The sequence below is a fragment of the Onychostruthus taczanowskii genome, unplaced genomic scaffold, assembly GCF_017590055.1.
Source record: "Onychostruthus taczanowskii isolate IOZ18803 unplaced genomic scaffold, ASM1759005v1 scaffold132, whole genome shotgun sequence".
Lineage (NCBI taxonomy): Eukaryota > Metazoa > Chordata > Aves > Passeriformes > Passeridae > Onychostruthus > Onychostruthus taczanowskii.
Window position 1 is genome coordinate 465,103 of NW_024498485.1, and position 26,171 is coordinate 491,273.

Below are 26,171 nucleotides of genomic sequence, written 5' to 3' on the forward strand. Positions count from 1 at the left end.
CGTCACTGCCAGGGTGGTGAGAGGAACAGAGAAAGGCCTCTTTGTGCAAACACTGCTCAGCAGTAAATAAAACATCCCTGTATTATCAACACTGTTTACAGCACAAATCCAAACTGCATCCTCCTGTGGCCATCTCTGTCCCAGGCAAAACCAGCACACTCACCATAAAGCAAAACAGGGAGAAGAAAAGGGACAAAATTCCGGTCCCTTGCAAAATAACACTAATTGTTCCATGCAAGCTGTGATGATGGTGATGTGACAGCCACACACAGCGAGTTTATTTCAGCTGGAACAAGTAATTTGATGACAGGCTTGCAGCTTCTCCACCTACAAACCACAATCATGCAAATAACATCTTACCACTGAGACACCTAGTTATGTAAGCACAGGCCTAATCACTCACATCCAAGGCATTCAGAAGGTATTATTAGGACATGATAAGTCTTATTAGGGAATAACACAGCGTTCTAAAGACACCACAACCTTCAGCTGTGCAGTGAGGAAACAAAGCTGCAGCATCAGTGGCTTCACTTTCAAAATCCAAAATAAATATGGCAGAATTCTGCACTAGAAGCAACCCCATTAGGCACACCTATTTTTCTCACCACCCTACCTTGCAACAGGGTGTTTGTCTCCTCTAAAAACACCAGTTTGTATCTGCCACCTGACAGCATGAACACCATGTGAATCAATGCATGGCTTCAACTCCCAGCCTCATTTTGCATCAGAATGGTTAAATAACAGGTGCTGATTATCCAGCACTCCATGTTCTATCTGGTGTTGGGTGAATTTTGTGATAAGGGTGCTTAGATAAAGTGCAGTCCAATATTTAAACATTTACAAATAAAATTAATAGATTAGCAACCAGTTTTAACAAGTTTTTTAGTATGGAAAGATTATCAACCCTACTTTTTCTTTATGCTCTGGAATTTTATAGTGTCAGTGTTCTTAGTAAAGACACTTTACACATTCCTATCCTCTTGGGAGGAAAGATACATGCTTAGAAGGAACGCAATATTTAGTCTGTGAATTTTTGGTTTATGTGGACACCATTTTCTTAGTTCCACTTCTTGGATGGAAATAAATGTCTTAACCACAAACTTCTTTCCTTTTTTTTTTTTTAATTTTTTTTAATGCACCAAGTGCAATGTGACTTTTGATATAATAAAGACGTTTGGTAAATATCTAAATCATGCCAGGGGTTTAGAAAATACTTGGCCTCTTGATTCTTCCTTGACAAAAGGAAGAATCCGAGACACAATGATGTCCCAAGAGTGACGGCCAGAACTTATTTTTTAGTTTTTGTGATTCTTCCCAAGAACTGTCTTACCCCTTTCATCAGGGATCCTCCCTGTTCTCCCCACCTGCACTCTTAGCTCCCAGCTACCCTCCCCTTTAAGCAGGGCAGGACTCACGAGTGACAAAGGCCACACTTTGGTAAATCTGGAAAGCAACCAGTCCTTTCCAAACAACCCTGGAGCAAAGGAGATTCTGAACTGGGATCACAAGGCTCCCTCTTGCCAAGAGCAGTGGATCAATTTACAAGCCTCTGGCACAGCAAAGAGTTAATTTCAGCTCTCCATCCTGCTGCCCCTGCCTGGGAGCAAAATCACCCTTGTTCATGTCAAACTGAGTGCTTCAGGAATGACCATTTGCCACAGGTTTTAAGGCAACACAGGCACCCTTCAACTAGATAAAGAAAATGGCTTTTTGTGTATTCTGCCTCCTTTGTTTGTGTACCAGAGAGCCACTTACTGCAAATTCTGTGAAATGTGAAAAATACAGCTACGTACACATTTAGCAACAATTTCTTACTGCAGCTGAAAAAAAAAAATACAGCTTTCTTGACTTACAGTTGTATTTAATATATTCCAGTAGCTTCTCATCTTAACCCTGCTGCTCTTCCAAGATTGAATGTTACCAGTTTTTTTCAGCTTTCCACAGGTCGCAGCTAAGATTTTAGGACACTCATGGATCCCAAATTACATTCATGCTCAAAAGGCACAATCCCATCAGGAACAGTTGCCCAAATGGACTGCAGCATTGCTCCAACAGTGCCCTGCACTATCCTGCCCTTTGCCAAAGGGAAATTTGATATTTTAACATGGAGACAGGGGAGGCAAGAAGCATGTTTGTTAATACGAAATGCTGGCTGTTAGGCAGATAATTTCTCTCACTTCAAGCAACACAGAGATTCATAGAAATAAAAATCAAATAATTTTCCTCTCTACCTTTAAGCAGGAGGATCTCAGTGCAGTCAGACTACCCAAGAGTACTGTATCATGTCTGTGAGGTAAATGCCAAGGTACAAACTGATTTCTTTTTACTGCCCTTGTTGTTTTGTAACCTCTTCATCATCTCCCTCCTGGTTTTAGAACCAAAGCACTACACTAAAAGGTACTGGATAAGCTAAAAGAAACAAGTAATTTCTTTGCCTTTAAAGAGTCCTTATAGATAAATATTAATTTTGTTCCCAAATGCTCCATCCATCTCTTATTTATACATCCAGAGACCCACCAAAGGTTTGCTCAGTCTGACTCCCCATTTGGCCCTGTCACATCACACCATTCTTTTATCACTCTTGTAACTCTCCCAGGCATTTCCTTTCACACACACTGCCAAATTCCAGGTCCAGAGTCCTCACCTCAACCTCCCTATGGAGATCTCTATCCCAGATGTTCAGCACTTTTATTGTCCTGTTTCATATCCCACTCTGAAGGCTATTTCCTGCCCCTTCTCCTATTCTGAAATCCTGTTCTTCCAACCTCCAACAGAAGCTGGTAGTGCTGCCTTTGCAGGACGCATGCTTTCTTCAATAATGAAAAGAAATGGAAAAAAAAAAAAAAAAAAAAAAAAAGGAGATTTAGAGTAAAGACAAGGGAGTGGGGGTGGGAAGAAACAAGCTTAATTCAAAGATATAATTAAAAATTCGTGTCTGACTTTGACTAGACTTTGAACAATTCTACAGATACAGCCACACAGACATGTGGGAGACATTGCCCTTTTTTTTATCTTTGGCTGCTGCACATTTAAAGTCAAAAGCTTCACATTACAAGGACAGCAACCAACCCTTCCCCTGGGATGGCAAACAGCTGCCTGCTGGTGTATCTGGTTACTCCTGGTCTATCACATCTAAAATCTCTTATCTCAGGCAATAAGAATTCCAAGGATGTTGCTCCTTGGCCTCAGCACCACAGAGTACTCACATTTATGTGTGGAGCCATATAAAAATAGAGAGACACCTATTTTAAAAGACACTTTGCACTCCAGGTCTCTCAGGCATAACTGCATGGAGCACACACAACACAAAACCTCTCAAGGATTGTTTTTAGTGCCAGACCTTCAGCAAGTGGAGGCACACAGCAGATAATGCTTTATATCAGCTCACCAAGGAAAATGCCAAAGCAAAGGGATGACGTGGAGGGAAGACCTTCAGACTCTACCACTATTAGTTATTCCAGACTACTAACATTATTGAAGAGCATGTATTGGTCTTTATTAGTTTCACTGCAGTTTGGACAGGAAATGCCAGAGATGCTGGTGTCTTCATGAAAATGTGCTTTGATCAGAACTGGAGTGAAATTGTGTGTGCGTAACATTTATTTCTCTTGCACAGAAGGAAAGACATTGAGTCCTGACAAAAACCAAGAAGTTTCATGACTTTTTTTCTCCCCCTCACAGATCCTATATTCTATGAAGAAATACATCAATACAGAACTGGCACTTGACAATCAGAAGTCAGCAACATCAGTTGCAGTCTGCAGATACATGCATCAGCAGCAGCAGTCATGTATTCAGTGCTAACTGAAGACTTAAATTTTTCCCATACATCACTTAATCACAGGTGGAATAAGCCTGCTTTTCTGGATGGTTTAATGAAGACACTAAATTTTGTATATTGTTGCTTCAAAACCACATAGTGGTGTTTGTAGCGGTGTCAAAACAATGTTTTCAAAGGATGGTGTGTTGAACACTGTTGGCATCCCAAAACCAGGCAGGGAAGAAGAAATAAAAAGGTTACTGGCAAAGCTGTTCTCCCCACTCCCACCTTATTGTTTCCATTGAACATAGAGAGAGTATTTTCAAGTGCAGAAATTCTAGGTTAGTTTTGGGCACAGAGCTGGATTTAAGAGAAATAAGAAAAAAAGAAAAAAAAAAAGAAAAAAAAAAGAAAGATGCGGCTGCCTCCAAAACTCTATAAAACCAAATGAAACAGCCAATGAAAGCACGGGTGACAGATCTGCATGCGTTATTTGAGAACTGCACTTTGTGTCTCTGTTTGATTCATTCATGCATGTTCTTGAAGTGAAGCTCAACCCAGCACTCCAAAATCAGTCACAATCTGGCTTCAGGAGTGATTATCTCACATTCCTGCAAAGTTCTGTTAGTGTGGGGTAAGAACAGGGCATTTAATCAGTAAAATTGCTTGGGTTTTAGCTGGATTCATCAGGCAGCTCTGGACGAGGTAAATGAACCACAGCACCAAGATGCAGCTGTAGAGAGGACTTAAGAACAGACAACTACAGAATTAATATGACTTCAGAGTAACTTTTTAATCCCAATTAAAAGTGCATCATAAATAGCTTTTGTCTAAGCAGATATTCAGAAGTTTTACAACAAAGGTAAGGACTACAGTACCAAAACTTAGGAAGAAATACTTTATTTTCTCAGCTACTGTTCAGAAAGCCCTGAGGAAACTGATCCCCATATCCCTAAGAGATCTGCAGCAGAGAAGCTGAGAAGCACTCTGTGCAGACAACTCCTGGTAGTACTTGGTAGAAAACGAGGCACAACATACCTAGGCAGCTTGCTCAGGTCACACCTCCTCAACACCACATGAATTCCATGTATTCTTCCCTTTTGGCAGCTACTACAAAGAGAGACATGATTCTCCCTGGCAAGTATCCCGCTATTGGACAGGTAACAGTTTTTGCTAGCATGTAAGGTCAGACACCTGTTGTTCATCAGAAGTCACAAAAACACTGTTTCACTGCTGGAAAAAACGGGAACAGCATGACTAGTAAGGCTTCAAACACAGCAGCCATAAATCCCTCAGTCACTCAGCATACAAAGTTACAAATGAACAAAGCTACTAGCTTTTTTTTTTTCCTTTTTTTTGTTTTTTTTTGGTTTTTTTTTTTTTTACAAAGAACAAGCTCAACAGACTTTAATTCAAATACATTTATAATAGGTAAACATTTCAAAATCAAAATTGGAGGGAGTGGACTGAAACACCCAGACATTCTTGCTTTACTCTCCACCCTCCTAGAGAAGGAATGGTTATTTCTTATAGCAGTTTGATCAGTACAGAAGACTCCCACAAACTAAAAGCTTTTGTCTTAGTTAGGTATCAGCTATGTAGTAAAAGTACATTCAAGAAGTCCTTGTATCAATTTGGTGTTTTTCAAGTACCTGACAGCTGGTCCTTTTACAGATAACAAACAGCCTCTCTTGGCGTGCAGTCTTAAACCAAAATTCATCTCTCCCAGTTCACAGACAAACTGAGAATACTATTTAGATGAAGTTTACTAGCTGACTCAGGTATTAATGTTAACTTCTCTAAAATGAAAACATTATGAAATACTTATTTCCTATTTAGCAGTATCACATCTCCTATTGATAGATTTGGGTTGTGCTACTGATCACTTAGACGACATTCACCTAAGAAATTTTAAAGAATAAAATCTGAATAATTAAAATACACACTATCTGGAAAAATATCACAGATGTATAAGAATAGGAAAAAAAAAAGTAAAAGGCTTTAATACATTTCATTGTTTTGTGCAGATATTTTTACAGACTATGGCCAATCAATGAAGAAATGAAATACAAATGTTTCAGTCCTTTTAGCTCGTTTTTCAAGACACTTGACTTGTACTTTGAGCTTAAGTAGTAGCTAAGTAGTTAATCCACTGATAAACACACTCAGCAGAAAATAATTTTTTAGTTTACTTGTACCACTAAATCATTAAAATCATTAATATCATTAGTAGTACAGGAATTCAGTGCTGTACCACTAATAATATTTTTTCCTGGTTACTGTAGAGGTAAAATTGTAATCCAGGTAATTGGACTACAACAGTAGAAAAATCAAACTATCCCCATGTTGTGTTCAGGTAACGTTGCACAGAACAGCTTTAGATTAAATTTACATTTGTTTTTATTCATAGTATTGCAATGATGGGCAAAATTACCTCTAAAAGTAAACATGTATAAAAAAAAAAGATTGTTAACATTTTATGATGACTAAACAAAATAAATGATAAGTAGGTATGAAGAAATAAGATTCTCTAAAACTCTGTAACCAGAGTTTATTTTCAATAGAAAGTTTCGAGTGTCAATTTTTTTTTACATTGGAATAAATTCATAGTTTGCTTGATATCTCAAGTTTTGAACTTCTCATCCTTATAAAGTGAATAAATCCCCAAAAGTCCTTACTTAACAGAAATAGCTTGAACACTACAATCTACTCAAGAGCAACAGAACACTTACAGCTGTACTATAAAAGCTGGTTCAACAAAGTTGGGAAGGTGAAATTTGATTTGATAAAGTCTCATTACAGCAGACAAAAATGAAGCTTGCATTTTGTTTGCTGGCAGAAAAAGAATATTCAACTCACTAGAGTGCATATAACAAAACCAAACATGCAATCTATTGCTTTTAAAACTTTTACTGCAAGATAACATTAGAAGAACAGTAATTAGGTATCTATAATTTTTTTTTTTCCCAAAGAGAAAATATGTAAACAGGATAATAATTTTTTTCTGTATGTATATAGTTTCTCAGATCACTTCAGGGGGACAAAGGAGGGGGTGGTGTTTCTCAATAATCAGGACACTTTTAACTGTAATGGGTTTTCATTGGAAAAAAACAAAAAAGCCAACACTGTTCTAATTCAGCATTAGACAAAAATACTGTGTTTCTTGCACTACTTTAACACAGCTGAAGAAAAAACCCCGAATACCACCATTTTGGCATTCAGGATTACATTTGCTCAGATCTTTTAGATTTCACAAAGCTGCTATCCAGTGTTGCCATGAAATACAGACTGTAAATTCTACGTAGCACAGGCTACTTCCAATGTCAATACTAAGTGGAAAGGAACATGAAGCAGTGCATTACACTACATTTCTGGAACCAGTACAGTAAGAGTGAAAACCTAGAAAAAGTTTACCTACAGTTTACAGAAGGAACTAATTATCTGCAGAAGCTGATTTTTTGGTTGTATATATATATATATTTTTTTTTTTACACTGTGCGAATTTCTGCATCTGCTAATTTAAAACAGACATTTAAAACTTGTTGCTTTCTTTGCTTTGTTTCCTGTGTTCTCCCTTACACCCACCCCCTATAATCCATACACCAAGCATTATGAATATAAGCCCAAATATCCTAGACAATCCAGTGAACAGTTAGTGTAATGCACTGGTGTGAGGTGTGAAATAGAAAAAAAATTCTCTCAGTCTTCGTCGAAGTTCTGCTGTAGAAGAAAGTTGGCAGCCAGGTTTTCATTCTTCTCGCAAGCGAAATACGCCTGTATCACAAGTCCTTCAGGAAATCCTAGTGCCTTTAACTGAAGAAAAGAAACATATTTAGGAAGTGCATTTTGCATGTTAGGCTTCTTTGTATGTCTAGTGTCTTGAGATGTCACTTAAGCAATTACTGCCTTCTTGAAAATAACACTGATGCCTAGCTCAATGCAGATTTTAGCAAGTGAAAAATAAGGTGCTGCCTCTGCCTCTAGTAAAGAGGACCCTCACTTGAAAAAGTGATTGGATTAAGTCTAATGAACTACCATAAAAAGTTGTCACTTCTTCAGTGACACAGTAAGTCTAAAACAGACCTGGGTCACAGTATTGTCATGAAGTAATGGCACATTGCACTGCTGCAGGAAAAAAAAACCCAACTTCAAACAATGCTCATTTTAAACAATTATACAAAGCTCCAAAGCACTTTTAACAAAAAATTGCCTGGAACAAAAGCTCCCAGCCTGTGATCTTTAGTAGGCTGTCCAGCACATCACATTAAGCCATGTTTTCAATTGTTTATCTTAAAAAATTAACTACACACTGCAGCCAAGACAAGTAAGCTGAGAGCAATCTGGTTTTCAGAAGTCAAGGAATTAATTAGTGTCTGGAACACAGTGACAACAGAGCATGAGAACATCAGAGAAGAACTTATTACGGTGCCAAGGGTTTAGCCAGCACTTAGGGGCACTCAGCAAATGAATTCTTGTTTTAGGCAAAGGCAAGTACACTCCACTGTTTGGAGATTTTCTCAAAATCCTCACAGCACCTGCAAGGCATTTCATGTATGGGGTAGATCAAATAACTGTGAGAAAAACTGTGTCCTATTATCCCACACCAGCCATTCTTAGATTTTATTTCTAGCCCAAAGACAGCATGAAGGCATCAGCTGCAATACTAAGACACTTAAATTTTGAGGTTTGTCTTTCATGGAAGGAGAAAGAAGTGTATGGATCTCTGCTGGGTTTCAGAACAGGCTGTAGAGGTAATAGAGCTCTACTGCATAAAATGGCTTTAAAAGGAAATGCAACAGACTAGAGAAGATGAGAACCTGTGAAGAAATACATGGACAAATAATTTTATTAGACTTATTTTATTAATTGCCAATTTCCTCAAGATCTAGAGAACTGACACCCATATTCAAATAGGTATCTTCTAATAAGCCTTACTTAAACTTTGTTTTGCCACATGAAAAAACATTGTTTTTGCAGTACCAAAGCACTACCACAGTATGACAAAAGTCTTGCAATTTGTGCCAAGAAAAATCTCAGAGGCATTGCCATCTATGCAAAACCATTTTCAGTCAGTTATGCAGTATTTATGAATGCAATATACCATCTCAGAGTATATTTTCATGCTTACCAGTAATTTTAGAAAACTATAATTAACTAATTGTCATTGCACAGTCAAATAACTGGGTAAAGTTTTGACTTCAACTAATCCACCTGTGAGTGTTCTTACTTTCCAAGCACTTTGGAAACATTGCTCAAGCAGCCAGGTCTTTGTACCTGGAGACCTGTCATGGCATGATCTAGAACAGTACTGGCTGAGGCTTCTGCAAGAGGATTTACTTCCTGAATAACTCCTGAGGGAAACCCATTCCATCATCAATTATCACAGGATGGTCTCTGATCACTTAAAATGCTCTGCCTCTTCTCAGTAAGACAGATTTAAGATATTTCAGACCAAACTTGCTGTAATGAATTGCTATATTTAGACCCTTCTTGCTATAATGCAAGAAGAGATATTATTTGAAACAAGGTTACAACAAGCTGTGAAATGCCAAGCATGACAATACCAAATATGATGCAAGAACTACTGAGCTAAATAAAGCTGAAGTTAGGTAAGTCTTAAGCATGCACTGGAGTCAACACCCAACAGCAACAAGAATTTAAAAGAAGAAAGGCTCACCCTTTCTATAGCTTCTTTTTCCTGAGGTGTTACTTGAATGTAGTTCATATGAGCATTCCCAGCATCTCCTATTCCTCCAGTGCTGGCACCATCATCACTGCCACTTAAACCTTGGCGAGACTCTAGAACTGGCTCGTTCAACATATGAATAAAATGTTCCTGGTGCTGGCTTATTTGCTGTGATGCACAGAACAGTAAAAGAAACATGTATACTTAAGTAGCTGAAGTTTAAGCATGCCAAGAGACAAGTAAAAATATTTATTTTTCAGAGAATTAAGAAGTCAAAGGGATGCGCAAAAAGTGCACAGGAAAAAAAAGTTATTCTGACTATAACAAAATGCAATTTTTATGTTTCAATTCAACTGATCCTTCCCACTTCCTCACCCTCTCCGCATCTCTTATGAAGTCTCAAATTTGTATCCAATGTCATGGAAAATACATTCTGTACAGCAACAATTGCTGGAAAGCCAGCAATAGAATGTTCTAACTGCTAGTAACATATTATCCCAGGCAACATCAACATATGACTCTCTTGCAAAAGCTAAATCAGAATTAGTAAGCATTATTTTCTTGTTTTAAAAAGGTCCACCTGCAGTAGTTGGGGGTTTTCCCGTCCAATTTGCTGTAGCAATGCTGGCAACAGGGAAGGATTTTGCTGAATAATTTGTCTCATCTGCTGGAACTGAGGCTGATTTCGTAAAAACTCAAGTGGATGTCCTGAAAAAAAGATCAGTGAAATAACATGTTTTTTAAAAAGTTATTGAGAATCTTAATAAAATGCCTACCTACACTGCAATTGTAGATAGCAACAGGACATGAAAATGGATAATACACCACCCAATGAAGAATAAAAGAATTTGCTTTCTCACTCTAGCTTTAAGCAAACCTTCTTTATTCTAAGATTAAACAATGCATTTCCTTCTCACCTAATTTTCTGTTAAGATCCAACAGCCTTATCCTTATCTCCAACACTTTCCTCTGGATGTCTCATCTCTGGTTAATCTCAATCAGACACATCTATCTACCCATCCACTCTCTCCGCTCTTGTATCCTGAGCACCATTTCTAGACAGACCTTTCCTACCCCTTCATTAGGCTCCTTTCATGTATTTATCTATCTCCCTTTAAGGGGGAGATAAATACATGATAAATACCCTTCTCTTCAGCAGGCACCAACCAGTGTCAAAGTGCTGCACTGCTGAGTGAGGAGTCATTTATAGGTCTCTCCAGTGCAACACTTCATGGCTTAATTTCAGGTTTCTCCCTTGATATCCCAGCTTCTGTGTGGGAAATATATTAATAGAGTCATGGTGGACAGTCCCCAGTCAGTCACAGAGTAGAAAATCAGAGTTTAAGTGAGAGAAAACACCCCCCCCACCCAATCCATAGTCTTGCACTTCAGAATCCAGAACACTGAATTAAACAAATCACTGCATTTTTTGAAAACTTTGCATATGACATACAACAAGCCACTTGTCCCAAGAAAGCATCACACCTGGAATAATTTCCATGTTAACAGCTCTTACCCAATTCCCTCGGAACAGCTCACAAGCACCTGGAACTTAAAACTGACTGAAAAATAGACGGATTAAGTGCACATTGTATATCACATCTTCTCCAGTACAGCCTTTCTTACCTCCTAGTGAACTAGTAGTCGTGGATATAGTTGCTACTGCTGCTGCCACTGCTGAAGACTGAGATGCACCAGTACTTGGTGGTTGAGGGGGGTCAGCCACAGCCTGATTATCTCCAGGTATCCCCTAAAGCCACAGTTCACATCATTACCCACAGAATGCTGACAGACATGTTTCAACTGCATGCAGTATTTGGGTTTCAGAATGAAGGGGGAAAATAGAAAACTTAAATGCTTTCACTGCAAATACAAGGCAAGATCCTGTGAGTTATGCATTTATAACTGACAGAGAACAGCGTGAAAAGATTAGTTTTATTTTTTGGCAGGAAAAATGTGTGGTTTGTATAAAAAGGCAGTAAAGCATGCCCTGCATCACTTTAAAACACACTTGCTTTGAATCCTGTTTAAAGGTATTTGATATGAGTGAAAAAGTTAAACTAAATATACTGTTACACTATGTTACACTGTTGTGCAAAAGTGACATTACAGCAACAAATTGCAGTACAAAATGCTAACTAAGATTAACTTCCATACAACTGCCAAGGAACTGAGAAGAGATATGAGAACACAGCTCTGGGGACTTCTTCCCTAAATGAAAAGCTGTTATTCATTGTATCTTAAAGGTGAAAAGGTCTGTATGTCACCCAGCTTTAGCAAGTTTTAAAAAAAAAGTTAACTTGCCTTTTATTTTTTATGCGCAAGCAACTTTATATAAGAACTGACTGCTCAGAGGGCTGAAATGGACAAAGCTAAAACACAGTATTATAATAAACTAGAATGCTGGTTATACAACGATACCTCACTCTACTACTTTTCTCCTGCATGGAAATGCTTCAAGCCTCCTACCCTAAAACCTGCTTTCCTCACTGTCACTGGACTCCTGCACCAAGTCTGTCCTTTTAATCTATCTTTCTGAAGCCTGAAAACGTACTCATGGGAGAGACACAAAGAATATTACAACAAACCCTGTTGGAACAGCCCAGAGAAGTTACCCAAATGAGGGTCACCCTTTTGTTGGGGAACCACAAAACGTAAGGAACTGGGTGGGTGAAAATATTACAGAACTACAGGGTAACCAGACAATGAAGAGGTTTGTCAAGCCTACCATAAAAATCACTGGTAGGTAATGTAGATTAAAAGTCCTGCTGTAACATGATCTTCACATGGTATGTTCATCATTACACCTGAACAAAAAGGACAAATATACAGCTAATACAGAGGGCACATCCAGAAAGGGAGAATTGGACAGTGCTCCAAGCAATGCTCTTTGCCTTATCTGTTAATTAAGAAGCACATCGAAGTATAAATCACCTGATCATCAAGTGCACATTTAAGCCACTCAGGGGAATAGTTGCAAGATTTCTCTGTCACACACTTCATTACCTTCATATGGCTCAGTAAGCTCAGTACACATCCCTCCTTCTGCTGAGGGGGAGGAAGATTCCATTCATGGTATAATTCTGATGTAACTCTCCCTTATCAGTGGCTTACAGAGCACTGATTAAATACGTTTTCCATCAACTCAGTAATTTCTGGCAATCCAAGTATAATGTAACAATTTGGGGTAATCTTATGAAATTACTAGTTGATTTCACCTATTCACAGGCATACGTCATCACTGCAATCTGTGCCCAGATCAAACAACACGTGCTTGTTTAAACTTCTAAGTTTGCTCTTGAATGGAAGGACTGTGTAAACTAGTTCAAACAAATTTACTCAGAAATTATTTGTCATCTTGAACATCATCTTAACTCTTGAACACAAGCTTGAAGTACCACTCTCCAAATAACAGACTGTGTATAGCTGTAATTCAGACAATGCCAGTGAGGCGGATGGACCTTGCTCACACAGCCACACAACAGAATAAAGCATGGTATTAAACCACACACAAGCCACTCTGAATGCAAACACTGCTTGGACAGCAAAAAAGGCCACTGTTGCCTTATGGTGGATGAAACAATTGTTTACTGTTTAACGGAGCAGTACAGCGGTTTTCAGCTGACATTGCTCTCTGCAGGGCAATAATCACAACGGGTCCAGCTTCTGCACAGATTAGAGAACAAAATAGTTCCAGCTGGGAGGTACTTCCAGTGATCATCTAGTCCCACTGACTGACCAATTCATGGGTGACCAAAAATTAATGTCTGTAAAGGGCACTGTCCAAATGCCTCTGAAACACTGACAGGCACAGGACTTTGACCACCTCTCTAGGAGTTATGTTCAGTATTTGACTATACTCACACTAAAGAAATGTTCCCTAAAAATATCCAAAGAGGCTGGTTACTGAAGAGATGACAAAACTCATTCTTTACTAGAGGGCAGGAAATCCTTGGCTGAGAGAGAGATCTGAATGTAAATGCTTCCAAAGATGAGTGTGGGGCATAGAAAAATAAAGATAATCTTTTGCAACTCCTTCCACAACCACAGGATTACATCTATAATTCTCAATGATCATGCCACGAAAACTGAAGAACTTGCCATCTGAACCATGGAAAACAAGTAGACTCTTCAGGGCTCATCAGAGGAATAGCTGTGCTTTAATTACAGTTTAAGTCCTTCCCAACACCTTACCCTTGCTGTACCTTGGTTTTTGAACCTGGACAGTTACACTTATAGATCTCGATGTCTTAATCCTAATCTGAAGATTTATACAAAAGATAGTGCTGATGATAGTTTGGATGCAAGTAATGTAGAGAGGGTCAAAGAACAGTGTCCTCAACATATCAGATCAATAACAACTAAAAAGAACCTTTTTGTGATGCAGTAGGAGAGTAAGGAACATCTTCAGACCCCAGGAGATCCAGAACAGTTACTAAGATCATTTACAGCAAAAGGATTCTTCTAGAAGGACAGCAAAACGTCTGCCATGTAATATGCTCTCCAAGAGCAAGACCATTCTTCCCTACTCTGTTTCCCAGCAGGAGGAAGAGGAAGATAAAAGAAAAGGTCATTTCCAGGGAAGGATAACACTACACATAAAGGGACATCTTATACAACAGAAGGACCCACTTTATACACAAGACCTACTGAAGGACTTAGAAATTAACTGCTCAGAGCAGTCAAGGTATTTGGCAGATATGCCATGTAGCTCCATCATGGGGATACTCCATCTCTATTCTGGAGTTCCTGAACAGAAATAAGCTAGAGGAAGGGAATGCCAGAAACTGAGTGCACAAGAATTGCACACTGTGTAGGAGTGCCACACACACAGCAAGCCAAACACTTACGGGAGGCACTGAATTAATGGTGTATTTACAGAGCAGATGAACAGTAAACCCAACATTTTTACAACATGAAAAACAAATGTTTGAACTTGAGGACTTATGACAGAGAGTTGGGAGCTATTGCATTCACCCTTGCTTGGCCTAATGCTAGTTGGGAATTAAACTTTTCATATTCTTGTGCTCAAAACATTTGTTGGCAATTTAAAATCTGAAGATTACAGTCTTGGGAACATTAATGTAAATAGGAAGCATGCCAGGGAATTGAAGTTTTAACGAAGGAAAACTACTGAAGGAAAACTTCATTAACAAAATTGAAGTTTTATAACTGGAGGGTAAGGATGCCAGGTTTCTTATCAATCAATCAGAAATTCAATCCACATGTATTTTGCAAGGATTAGGTCAAGATATCTGGTTGCCAGATTTTAATAAAGTTCAGATCTGCTAAAAGGAAAAACCTCATCAGGGGAAAAATGGTGTGCCAGAGCAAAAATTAAATGTACTGGACTGATTAAGCAACAAAATCAGACAGATTCTATGTGGTTCCAATTCACCTGTCAGATTAAGGTACACAATAAGAAAAAATCCAAAAAGCCCAGGGTTTTCAGTGAAGTGAAACTACACTTCCATCTCCTCTCATGCCAATGAAGTTTGTTTAACCCTTCAAGCTTTATTTATCAAATGAAAATTGTTTCTTTTCTAAAACACTGCTGAAATGAAAACATCAGTTAAATTAGGCACAGTTCAAAAAAATCCCCTCTCAAACCTTTCTTTCTGTTTGTGAGGTATATCAAGAGCACTGTATTATCAGCAAAAACAGTGAACTGGAACCTAAGGAATGGTGATGATATAGATACAAAAGTACAACTAATCAAATAATGCTGTCACTAAGAGGTGACATTGGCAGTAAAACTATGACTGTAACTGGACATAGTTTACAGATACATCCACATTAACCAACAAAAAATGAAAGCAAAGAAGTGGTAGAGGTAGTTAGGGATTACTTCAGTGTTTTCTGTAACACACCATGTCTGTCAAAATTTTGATCTCATCTTCCCAGATGGCAAATGTCACTCTCAGAGACTGAATAATGTTCAAAATAACACCAAAATCAAAGTGAAAGGTATTAAGTGGAAAACGAAGGTGCAGGTAAGGTAAGTGCTCACCATCAGAAGGTATTCCACTGCTCTGTCAGGATTGTTGAAGCTGGCCCTCAGTGCTGCAATCACCTGCTCCCGCTCGTAGCCCATGGACATGATCTCAGTCACCATGTTCTCATAGGACTGACCGGTCACTAGAAGTCACAGGACCACCATTTTAAGAGAATAAGATAAAAATAATCACACACACACAAAAAAGTTTTAATGGGTAAATGTAATTTCCACCTGAATTGCAGTTCATTGAAAAGAGTACTTCATATTAAACATGCCATGGTTCTGTGGCTTTAATTCCAAATATATTCAGTGGTTTCACTATGAATTTGATTGGAAATAGTGATGGGTAATGAAGAAAATGTAAACTTCTACTGACAAAAGCAGTACTTGTGATACTTCTGTACTTGTAATTGAAATAATGTTCTCTCTTCAAGTTTTCATTTAAGGTCAAGGGCATCCTCACAGCTAATATTCAATTCCTGATGTAATCAAGAGAAGTCTCCTGCAGCTTACATTTGGAAATGTATTAATTTGAAATCTGCCTGTCAAATTATTAGCCATTGAGGATTTTCCAAATAAAGACTTTCTGCTATGCTGCTGTTAGACGACAATTAGTGATTAGATATTGCTATATATTGCTACATGCTGGTGATGATGATCAAAGTAATTTAATCAACTTAATATGGACCAACTCAAATCATGCACAAGACTTAGAAGTTGTATCTAGGAAAGTCACTCAAGACTTCAGTGGCAGTTCAGGAAACCAAGTTATCTCATTTAATTTTTAATCTTTATTTCACTCAATGTAACATTTGACTAGACATCCATCACATCAAATCTACCACCTCTTACAGCAAAAACAGATGAAAACTGTCCCACACCTGCAACAATCAAGATAAAAGGTACACACACTATATGTGGAACTATTTAAGGGCAACTGTTCACTAATGTCACTGTAAGGACAATTATTAGCTCTTTTCATAATCCATTTAATTTTCCTGCCTCAAATGCAGACAGTAAGTACTATAATTACAAAAAAAGTAAATTTCTATTATACATTGTAATTGGGCAAATCTTCAAGGCTATCTTCCTTGAGGGAGAAAAAGCCACAGACAAACCCAGGCATTAAAATACCATCTCCTTCCTTGGATAAAGGTATTCCTGATCTCAGTGAAATCCTACTACTGAATGACTCTGCAAGTTAGTGACAGGAAAGTTAAAACAATTAACAGTCATCATAAAAAACAACTAATTAATGATAATTTTTAAAACCCAGAGGAAACAAATACAAGAGCTACTCTGTTAAGGCAAGTAAGTTGTAATTAGAAGAAGCAAAGAAAACATGATGTTTTATTCCCTTAGGGAGAAGGTGTTTAACTCAAGCCAACATTAAAACAGACCCACTGCCTGTTTCTTAATGTCTGCTTCTAAACAATCAGTGGGTGTATGGCTTCAGGCAGTATGCTCAACAACAAACAACAAAACAGCCCTAGTCCAAGGGTACTTGTGCATTATCCATAAATAAAGGATTTAAAAGCCTTGACTAATTTGAGTATTTTTTATTTGGGCTTCAAAGTAATAGTGCAAACCTGAGTTTAAGAAATGGTAAGTTCTTCATGTCTTCATGCAGAACTACAAGATCATTCATTTCACATCTACCTGCATTTTTTGAAACATGAAATAAAAAGAAATCACCTAAACTTTGCTCTAAGGATACATACTTCTATACATATCTTCAGGGAAGCAAAAAAGCCAAGCCAATAATCATCCCAACACAATTATTTTGCTACTTCTTTTGCTCACATTCTTCCTTACACAGCATTAGTTCACTCTTACTACTCCTAAGAAACTAAGCAAGCAGACAGAACACCTATTGATGTAATTAGTTACTACTTGAACACTTCTGTATTGCTTTTTCAATATATGAAAGGTAGAGACTAGAAGATTTGATACAGGAAAAAGATGGAAGAAGACTGGCTAGCTCCACACAGGCTGCTACATAAGGCATAATTAAAAGCTAAAGGAGAAAAAACAGAATTACTGAAAATATAGGTGCATGTACTCCAGACAGTCTACTTCATAAGTTGTGCAAGAGCAAGATCAAGAATAATAATTCAGAAGTTGCACACCAGCAATGTCATGATACAGAGTCAGGCCTATCTGTCCCTAGTGCTAGTGGAAATGTTTGAGGTCAATGCTGAATTGATTCTGCTCTTTGCTTTTATCTTTCAAGCAACATTTCAAAGCTGGATTAACTCTCAAATCCAGTTCATCACACTCCCCACAATAATTTTCGTCCTATGCCCTAAAGAAATCTTAGGCTGCTCCTGTGAAAGATGTGGTTGCACAAGGATTGCAAGATGTGCAGATGTTCACGTAGCACACAAAGCCACATCACTTTTCAGCATTTAACTGAAAACAACAGCAAATCATAGAAAACAATCCCTGTTTTTAAAGTGAAGTCAATTAATTTCAGAAAATGTAATTGAGAAGCCACAGTAAGAATACACGTTGGATTCAACTTATGAAGTGAAAACATACTCCATGAATTTGTGCAAGAAAATTCCCTTCAGGACAGTTTTTAAAGAAAATGAACCACAGAGTTCATGGCTATTGCCCTTGAAAATGTATTGGCTGACAACACTCACAGTATGCTTACCCAGAAAATCACACTCAATATCTCTTATTTCCAAACATGTTAGGGACACATGGGCTTACTCTATCAGACACCAACCAAAGAACTCCCACACAAAATGGATCGTGAGATGATGATCTTGAAATATTTTGGGATTTTTTTCCCCAATTTTGAAGAGATTTGAATCAAGAACACCAGCTTCATTTAACTTGCTGATCAACACTGTTAACACAAGTGTTGGTGATGACATCATCTTGGCCATTAAGATATTATGAATGGTTAAGGAAGCACCTTTGATAACAACAATCACTTCAGCCAGTTTAGTTTTAGTGTTACTTTTTTTTTTTCTCCTGCTATCAGTCTCTATCAGCTATTTTGGATCATACAATTTAAAACAGTATGTGTACACCTAAGATCTAAACTGCATCTGGACAGACTAAACCTAGCAGCTACCACTAAGTCTTGTAAAATATTACTGCTGCTTCTAAATCACCCTGAGCCGCTTAATTACAGCACCTGCCTCCAATATATCCACATGAAAATGTAAGTGAAACTCTTTACTTGGTTTCACTCTTTGTACCAAATTGCAGCTTCATATTTAAGGACAAATGACAGAATAAAAACCCTACCTCCTCCTTATTTCTGTACCTGAATTTGTTACACTCCAAAACAACCCAAAAATTTCAGTAGGAGTAAGGAGTTGTGGGTTTGCCTAATAATTTCCCAGCTACCCAAATCAGCATAAATGATGGGCAGAGCTTCCTGTTGTCTTTATTCTGTCTATTCCACTGAGAAACAAAGATTATTTAAACTGTCAAAATAAGAGTAAGTTGACTGTAAATACATGGAGGCATTCATTTCTCAGCCCAGACAGCAGCAGATCTGGTGAATTTATCTCATCTCAATGTGTCAAAAAGCAAAGTACTTTGAAAGCTGGAACAAGTGAATAATAAAGGCAGCCATTTCACCAGCCCTGCACTCTGGCATGCAAAAGTGAAAAGCACACACATATTTACATCTAGTATTCTATTCAAGCTACTTCAAAGTGAATAGTTAGAAGAGAAATTAAAGCAAATGGGGAAAAAAAGCAGGAGTGCAAGGATCTTCCTTTTACACAATAAAAATATCTAAAGGGAAATATTCTTCAGTAAAGTAGTTCTTGAAGCTGGTTGCAAGATATTAACTTCAGGTATTAGAGAAGAGCACTTTGATTATAACTTTAACAATGACAGATACAGAAGAAAATGACAACATCTGCTAATCCGTCATGTTTCTGCTGCACCAAAATAGTGTCTACATTAAAAAAACTCTCCACTTACCAAGTGCACTTATAGCATCCTCAAAAAGATTTGATCGAGATGTATCACCTGTTGTACTGTAAGATGAAGACAAGTGCAATGGTAATTACAAAACTTTGGAAAACTTCCTTTTTAAAAAAAAAAAAAAAAAAAGAAAGAAAAAAGAAAAAAAAGCAGCAGCAGCTGTAACTCTAATAGCCCCTTTTGTTTCTAAAAAACCAACAAAGCTTTCCAAAGAGATCTCTTTTGGTCCTATAGTGAGAATAGATTTTACAAACTTACAATGCTAGCATTTTTAAACAAGGCCAACCTTCCCCCACTACCCCCCAGAAGTTTGGCTCTTGCCCATCTGCTCAGGGATTAGCCATCTGCTTGCTTGAATGCTTTAAAGGGTGGGAGAACAAGGTGGATTTTCAAAAGCACACAGCAGTCTCACTAACTGCTTCTCCACAGTCACCAGTTTGACCTCAATGAGGACCCAAGGAGGTCAGTGGCAAGCACTTATTAAAATTTCAGTATACTACTTTCCCAGGAATATAAACTGCTAACATTTGCAATTACTCCATCTCAAGTTATCAAAGCTGTTAAATTACAGGATTAAAGGCTCACCTCCATGAACAGCAAGGAACACAGAGGCACAACACTAGGCAGAGGAATACCAGTTTCAATCAGCCACAGCCAAGGGTGCCCAGTTCCCAGGGCTGCAAAATTAAAGCATCAGCTCCCTGGTCTCAGGGTGACACCCAGGGTGGGTCAGCAGGACTCCTTCAAGGGCATTACAGCCTACAGGGGGGTGCCAGAGTGGGGTTACCAGGAAAAAATGTTGGGGGGAAATCTAGAGGAAGAACCAAAGGCAGGGAAAGGACCATGCAGAAGAAAAGCACAGGTCAAGAGAGCAAAAATAGGAGAAAAAGGGCCAGTCACATGTAAGAAACACTTGCCTGGCCGTGCTCTGCTCCTCACCACCCATCTATCCTGTCTTTTTATTAAATTCTACTTAAAAAAAAATTTCGTAGTGCAGTGTGTGTTTGTCTCTGTTCTACACGCACATGTGTCTGTGGAATTCCAAGTGTTCTTACGGACAGGGAATTGTGAGATGGGGGGATCCAGACACCTGTGGATCCAGCAACTGCTGAGACCAGACACTGTGGAAGTCTGAAAGGGCTACAGCCATCCCCTGGGTGAGTCCTCTGTGTGCATGTGTGCATGTGCAATGGGAATCTGAGTATCAGGGTCTGGAGCAGGATGGCAGGGCTCAGGCAGTCCTCATGCCCTGGTACGAAAAACTTAGTGAACTCTAAGGGGCCAGCTATCAAAACAGAAATTCGTATTTTTCATTTGTGTTTTGTACATATTCAATTTGCAGTAGTGGGCTTTGCCCTAAACAGCCAGAGGGGAAGTGGATGTGGCTGATGTATCTTGCATGAGTACTGGGATTTTCCCTGCCTGAGCTGACATAAGCAGCCAGACATGTATTTATAGGTATATCCAAATTGTGTGTATATTTTGGGAATACACAGTCTTGATAATGTGATAGACTTGAGGACAGGGAGCTGCAGAAGCCTCACACTTATCAGGCTACCAGAGTCAGCAACTCCTACCAGCAAGTGAAAGATCATCAGATTGATCTGAATGTTTTCAGAAGATGCCACTAAAAATCCAACAAGGCACTTACAGAGATCTCTGTAAGATCTGTGCAAGAAATAATTTGTTCCAACAAGAATGCTTCACTAGAATCTGTCAGTAGTTAAGATTTACAATCAAAAAAAGATCAAAGACAAAGCAGGACGCCAGCTGGCCTGGCCTTGGGTCAATAAATCTTGCCTTAGTAATCTAGCTTCTAAAGCAAATCAGAAGCAAACAGTATTCACGGAAATCAAGGCAGGTGATAACTTTGATGCACATGTTAAATTATTTTGCTCCTCCCTGTCAAGTGTGTACACTGAGGGTCCCTTACTGCAGTTTTACAAAACTGCAATGTGTACCTGGAAAATACCATTTCAGTATGACAGATTGATCTTTGAACCCACTGGACAAACTCAGCAGGGAAAAACAAAAAAAAGAAAATAACCCCACTCATTAGTATATTGAACAACTAAGTTAATTTGACTGATAAATGAAACTTTATTTGCATTCCATTTCTAAGAGATACTCATTTCTCAGAACTACAAAATTAAATTGTCAATTTGCACATTTAGTGCAAGAAATTTGTGATGAGTTTTTCAAGACATTAGGCAATAGCAAGTTTTGCTTTGTTATCATCAAATCAGTATTCAATGGTGTTTAAATAACTTAAATACTTTTAACAATAACTTAAAAAATACTGTCTTGTGCACCAGTATTCCCAGAAAAAAACATACAAATAATTAAAACCCAGAGCATGAAAAATGAAGATTTGATGCTATGCAGCACTTCAGGGGCCATTAAATTCCAGTTAACAACATTTTAATCCCATGCAGTACTTCAGCAACTTAAGCAAAAAAAGGCAGCAGCATACAATAGGGATGAAACATCTAACTTCCACTTGATTTTCTCAACCGTAGAAAATTGAGGTGAAAAGTTTTCCCAGGTGCCACACTTAATTACCTGCAGATGGGCCAAGGAATATTATGGGGAAAAAAAACCAAAAGAAAACAAAAAAAAACCCCAGCCTTGTAGCTTTAAGGCATTACATGATTAAGAGCAATACCACATCCTACATTTTGGAAGAAGATGCTCTTTCCAGAAATTAAGAGACTCATACAGCAATAAGGAATCTATGATTTGAATCTGTCCAACATTATCAAAAGCACAATCAGAGGGTTATGAGCAGGACAGGACACATTCCTCTTCAGACTTCAAGAGCTTTGTGAGCAGTAGATCCCCACTGCAGGTGAATATCCTCAGTCTGAAAAGAAACTGGCAGGACAGCAACACTGAAATGCCTATCAGGAGCTCAAGTCTTGTGTCATTTAACCCTCCCCTCCACAGTTTGCTCCCAAGACCACACTTCCCACAGGAGAAGGCATAAGCAAAGAGGTGCTTCCCACAATTAGTAATATCATGCTTGAGTCAGACACCGAAATTACAGTTAAGAAAGAAGAAAAATTATATAGAATGGAGACAGTGATTTGACCTAACACTGTAATAAAAACTTAAAATCAAAACTAGAAGAAACAGAAACAGGAACCTGTTTTTGGAGGCTTATTCATACCTGTCAATTGATGATGGACTGACAGCAGCTGGTGCCTCAGGTGGTTTTTCTTCTGGCTTCTCCTCTTTCGGAGCACTCACAGGTGCAGGTTCACAAGCCACTGCATCTGGTGCTGGTGGTGGAGGGACAGGAGCTGGCACAGGGGCAGGAACAGGGATTGGTGCAGCAACTGCTGTGGGAGCTGCAGTTGTTGAGCCAACAGTGGAAGCGGCATTTGATGGCTGAGTCGCTCCAGCTGCTGCTTTGGGCTACAGGAAGACAAAAGAGTTCAGGCATGGAAGAAAGATCATAAATCCATGGCTCTCTAAGTTCTGTTATGACCATTTGTGTTTGCTACCGCTGCCTCAACATCAAGCACAACATTAAAATGTGGCAAGACATTAACTCTCTAACGCCCTTCACTGTGTTTAAACAAGCAACTGAGAGCGTAACTGAAGTACTCACACACCTGAGTGCTCACACTCTGAGGACAAAGTGAAATGCAAAGATCTAAATATTTACAGACCACAATACTCTAAGTATGAAAACAATCCTGTGTTTTACAAAAGCACATTTTCCAGAAGAAACCAAGAGAGTTGCCAGAAAACATCTGCAGAACAAGCATAAGCTTTTCTCACCACTCAGATTTGGAAAAAAATTATTAAGACAGAAAACACATTTCATTATAAATGCTGTTGGCTGGAACACAAGATGCAAAAAAATCCTTCACCTGCAACATGTTTCAGTTATGCAATCTTTGCATTCAGAGCACAATAAAATCTCAAATACTTCTGAAATAGTTCTTAGGTAAGCACTAAGGATACAGCAGAATGAAGGACCACCAAATTTACAGCAGAATATTTAGAGTGAATAATACTTGCATGCAATTGTGAAATAATCTTCATATCTCTAATGGAAACCTGAATTTTTCTTGGATGCATTATTAACCCATTATATAGGAATAGCCCCAAGGGTTGACAAAGCTGATCCCAATCATAGCCTTTCAAGAGAAATAGCTGAACTTTAACAAAACTACTTATGCAAGGTGCACCGCTTTCAGACATCGACTGCTTGAAGAAGAAAACATTTACTTCCTCCTTTGTAAGGAGAAGTAAAGCTTAAGAATGAATAGCTTCCAACATGATGGGCACAGCAAATAACATTTTAATAAGCACTCAAAGAAAAACACTGACACAGTCGGAATGCAAGGAGGGTTATTTTCTGCTGGATTCCTAAACCCTTAATGCAACAACGTCTGAGCATCAGACAAAGTTAGCAGTCTGTGCCTACATGACTGGGCATGTCTTACCCACAATAGAATCAGGAAAGGGCAATTGAGCTCCAAGACTAGCAAAAAGATTGTAAAACTGAAGATATATCCAATGTATGGGTCCTTTATTATCAGAATATACTGAAATTGGCAGTTCTTCATGGAGATCTGCCTTCAGAATCATAGAATTGTTGAGGAGACCTCTAAAATGATTGATTCTAACCCAGCACTGCCACCCACACCACTAAACAGTGTCCCTAAGTGCCACAGCCACACATTCCCTGAACACTTCCAGGAGTGGCAGTTGCACAACTACTCTGGAGTATTCTGCTATCAACAAAATGAAAAACTGGACTCTGACATCTCATCTGCACCTGTTTTCTTGTACTGAAAAATGCCCCTGTGGCAAACCACAGACTAGGAAGCTGTTCATTCAGGAAGACAGCAACAACAGCTATCTTTAACAAGCCCACATGTTTAATTATGTTTACTATTACCAGATAGAAATAAAGGGTATATCTGGGAATAAAGGGAATATATGTTTCTTTGTCAGGAGGAGGAACTCTAGCTTCAAAATTAATTTCATATTCCAAAACACAGATGAAGCCAGTTTTGTTCAGATTGCAGTGGTCTGGAATGCCTGGAAAATCAGTGGCTTGATTCCTGGAAGCAGACTGACAAGTGGTTCAGAGAAAAAATACTTCAAACACGTGTCACAGTCATTCCCTATAAATTGCACTTGCAGTCTTTCAAAACCCACAGGTTTGTTTACTGCCAGATATATCCTGTCTCTGCTGGTTTATGCTGCTGAGTTTAACAGAAGAAGCCATGAACTACAAAAAGCAGCATGGCAAGGCTGGGAGAGTTCCATAGAGAGGATTTAACAACAAACTACCTAGGTTGCCTTCCTCCTTTTAATAATTAAAGGGAAAAAATAGCAGAGAGACATGAAAGAATAAACAGTAAAATCAGTCATTAGCAATTTTTTTCTTTGATACAAACATTCAGCACAGAGCAACAGCAAAAATCAGCTTTGGCAAACCAAGACTGTGAAGCAGTATTTTTTATCTATTCACACATGCTTTTTACTGTTGACCTGAACTTGCATATGATGAAATTCCACTGGTTTTAAGGATGGGCATATACAACCACTCACCACAAGAAAAAACAGAATTAAATTAATGAGGCTTCCTACTCAAAAGAAACGATTACTCACTTTTGTCACCATGACCACCACAAAGTTCTTCTCATCTATCTTGTATTCTTTAAGAGCAGTTTCATCATTAAGGATTTTACCTGGGAAATTAAACAGGCAGAAATTAAGAAATTGTTTAACGAATTAATAATTGATCTTGGGCTTTCCTCACAAAACATGTTTTATGCAGATTTATAAATAAAGGTTAAACAACCCAACAAAAAGCAGTTTGGTCATTAAGCTTTGGCAGCAGAGCCACAATTTTCCTCATATGATGTATAGAGTAGTGGATAGCTTCAGGGCTGCTGCCCTAAGTGTTGAAGATGCTTTAAAACCATTGAAAATAAAAGCATGAAATCTGGAAAGATTCACTGGAACCTGGAAAGATCCTCAAGGAAGATACATGTAATACAAAGAAAAGGCATTAACACACAAAAAGCTTAACCAAGCAACTTATGTCTGCTTACACAGTAAGGGAAATTCCTTTCTACTTACCTTCCATTTGTTTTTCACATAAGATCATTACCTGCAATAACAAGTGTGTAACCTTGCAACTTCAACAATTAGCAAGGCTAAAACTTAGAAAAAGCTAGAACTATTCCATAACTTGCCACCCTGACAGAAGGATGAAAAAGCTATCAGACAAACCTAGAAACATCTGTTGTACTACAACTTTTGATGTTTCATAAGCAGAGGTGGTACTGTGACAAAACAGATTTGCATCACCTCTACAAAAACTTAAGAACACATTAAGCCATATACTTTTTGCCTTTTCTTAGAATAAGCTGACTTAGAGGTAGCACCACAATTCAAAAAACAAGTCTGTGCTTCAGCGAGTTCTATAGCACTGGTTTCTACTACAGAATTTTCAGGGAATATTTTACAATTTAAACTGATTAATTTCCTGAAGATGTGCCACAGGCTACTTCCATTTCACAAGCTCTCTAGTGGACTGCAACAAGGACACATCCTTATCCTGATGATTACAAGGAAATCAAGCAACACATACATTTTATGGCATTCAGAACACTGGTTCCACCAGTCTTGCAGGTCAAACATTCAAGGAAGTATTGCATGTAGTGCAGTAATAGCAATACCTGTAGCATCTGACTCAGAACCTGCAAGGGTTTACTCACAATTTTTATAGGCACTTCAGG

General features: G+C 38.4%; 1 protein-coding gene across 1 annotated transcript in view; it reads right to left on the bottom strand.

Annotated features, from left to right (window-relative positions):
• Window positions 1-4,532: 4,532 nt before the first annotated feature.
• Window positions 4,533-26,171, bottom strand: part of RAD23B (RAD23 homolog B, nucleotide excision repair protein) — a 35,763-nt gene continuing 14,124 nt past the window's right edge. The window contains exons 3-10 of the mRNA XM_041396900.1: window positions 25,036-25,115; window positions 22,571-22,818; window positions 19,399-19,454; window positions 15,457-15,584; window positions 11,073-11,196; window positions 10,027-10,154; window positions 9,438-9,614; window positions 4,533-7,573 (exon numbers count right to left, since the gene is read on the bottom strand). Coding sequence (XP_041252834.1) covers window positions 7,460-7,573; window positions 9,438-9,614; window positions 10,027-10,154; window positions 11,073-11,196; window positions 15,457-15,584; window positions 19,399-19,454; window positions 22,571-22,818; window positions 25,036-25,115 — 1,055 coding nt within the window. The 3' untranslated portion in view covers window positions 4,533-7,459. The remainder of the gene's footprint in view (window positions 7,574-9,437; window positions 9,615-10,026; window positions 10,155-11,072; window positions 11,197-15,456; window positions 15,585-19,398; window positions 19,455-22,570; window positions 22,819-25,035; window positions 25,116-26,171) is intronic.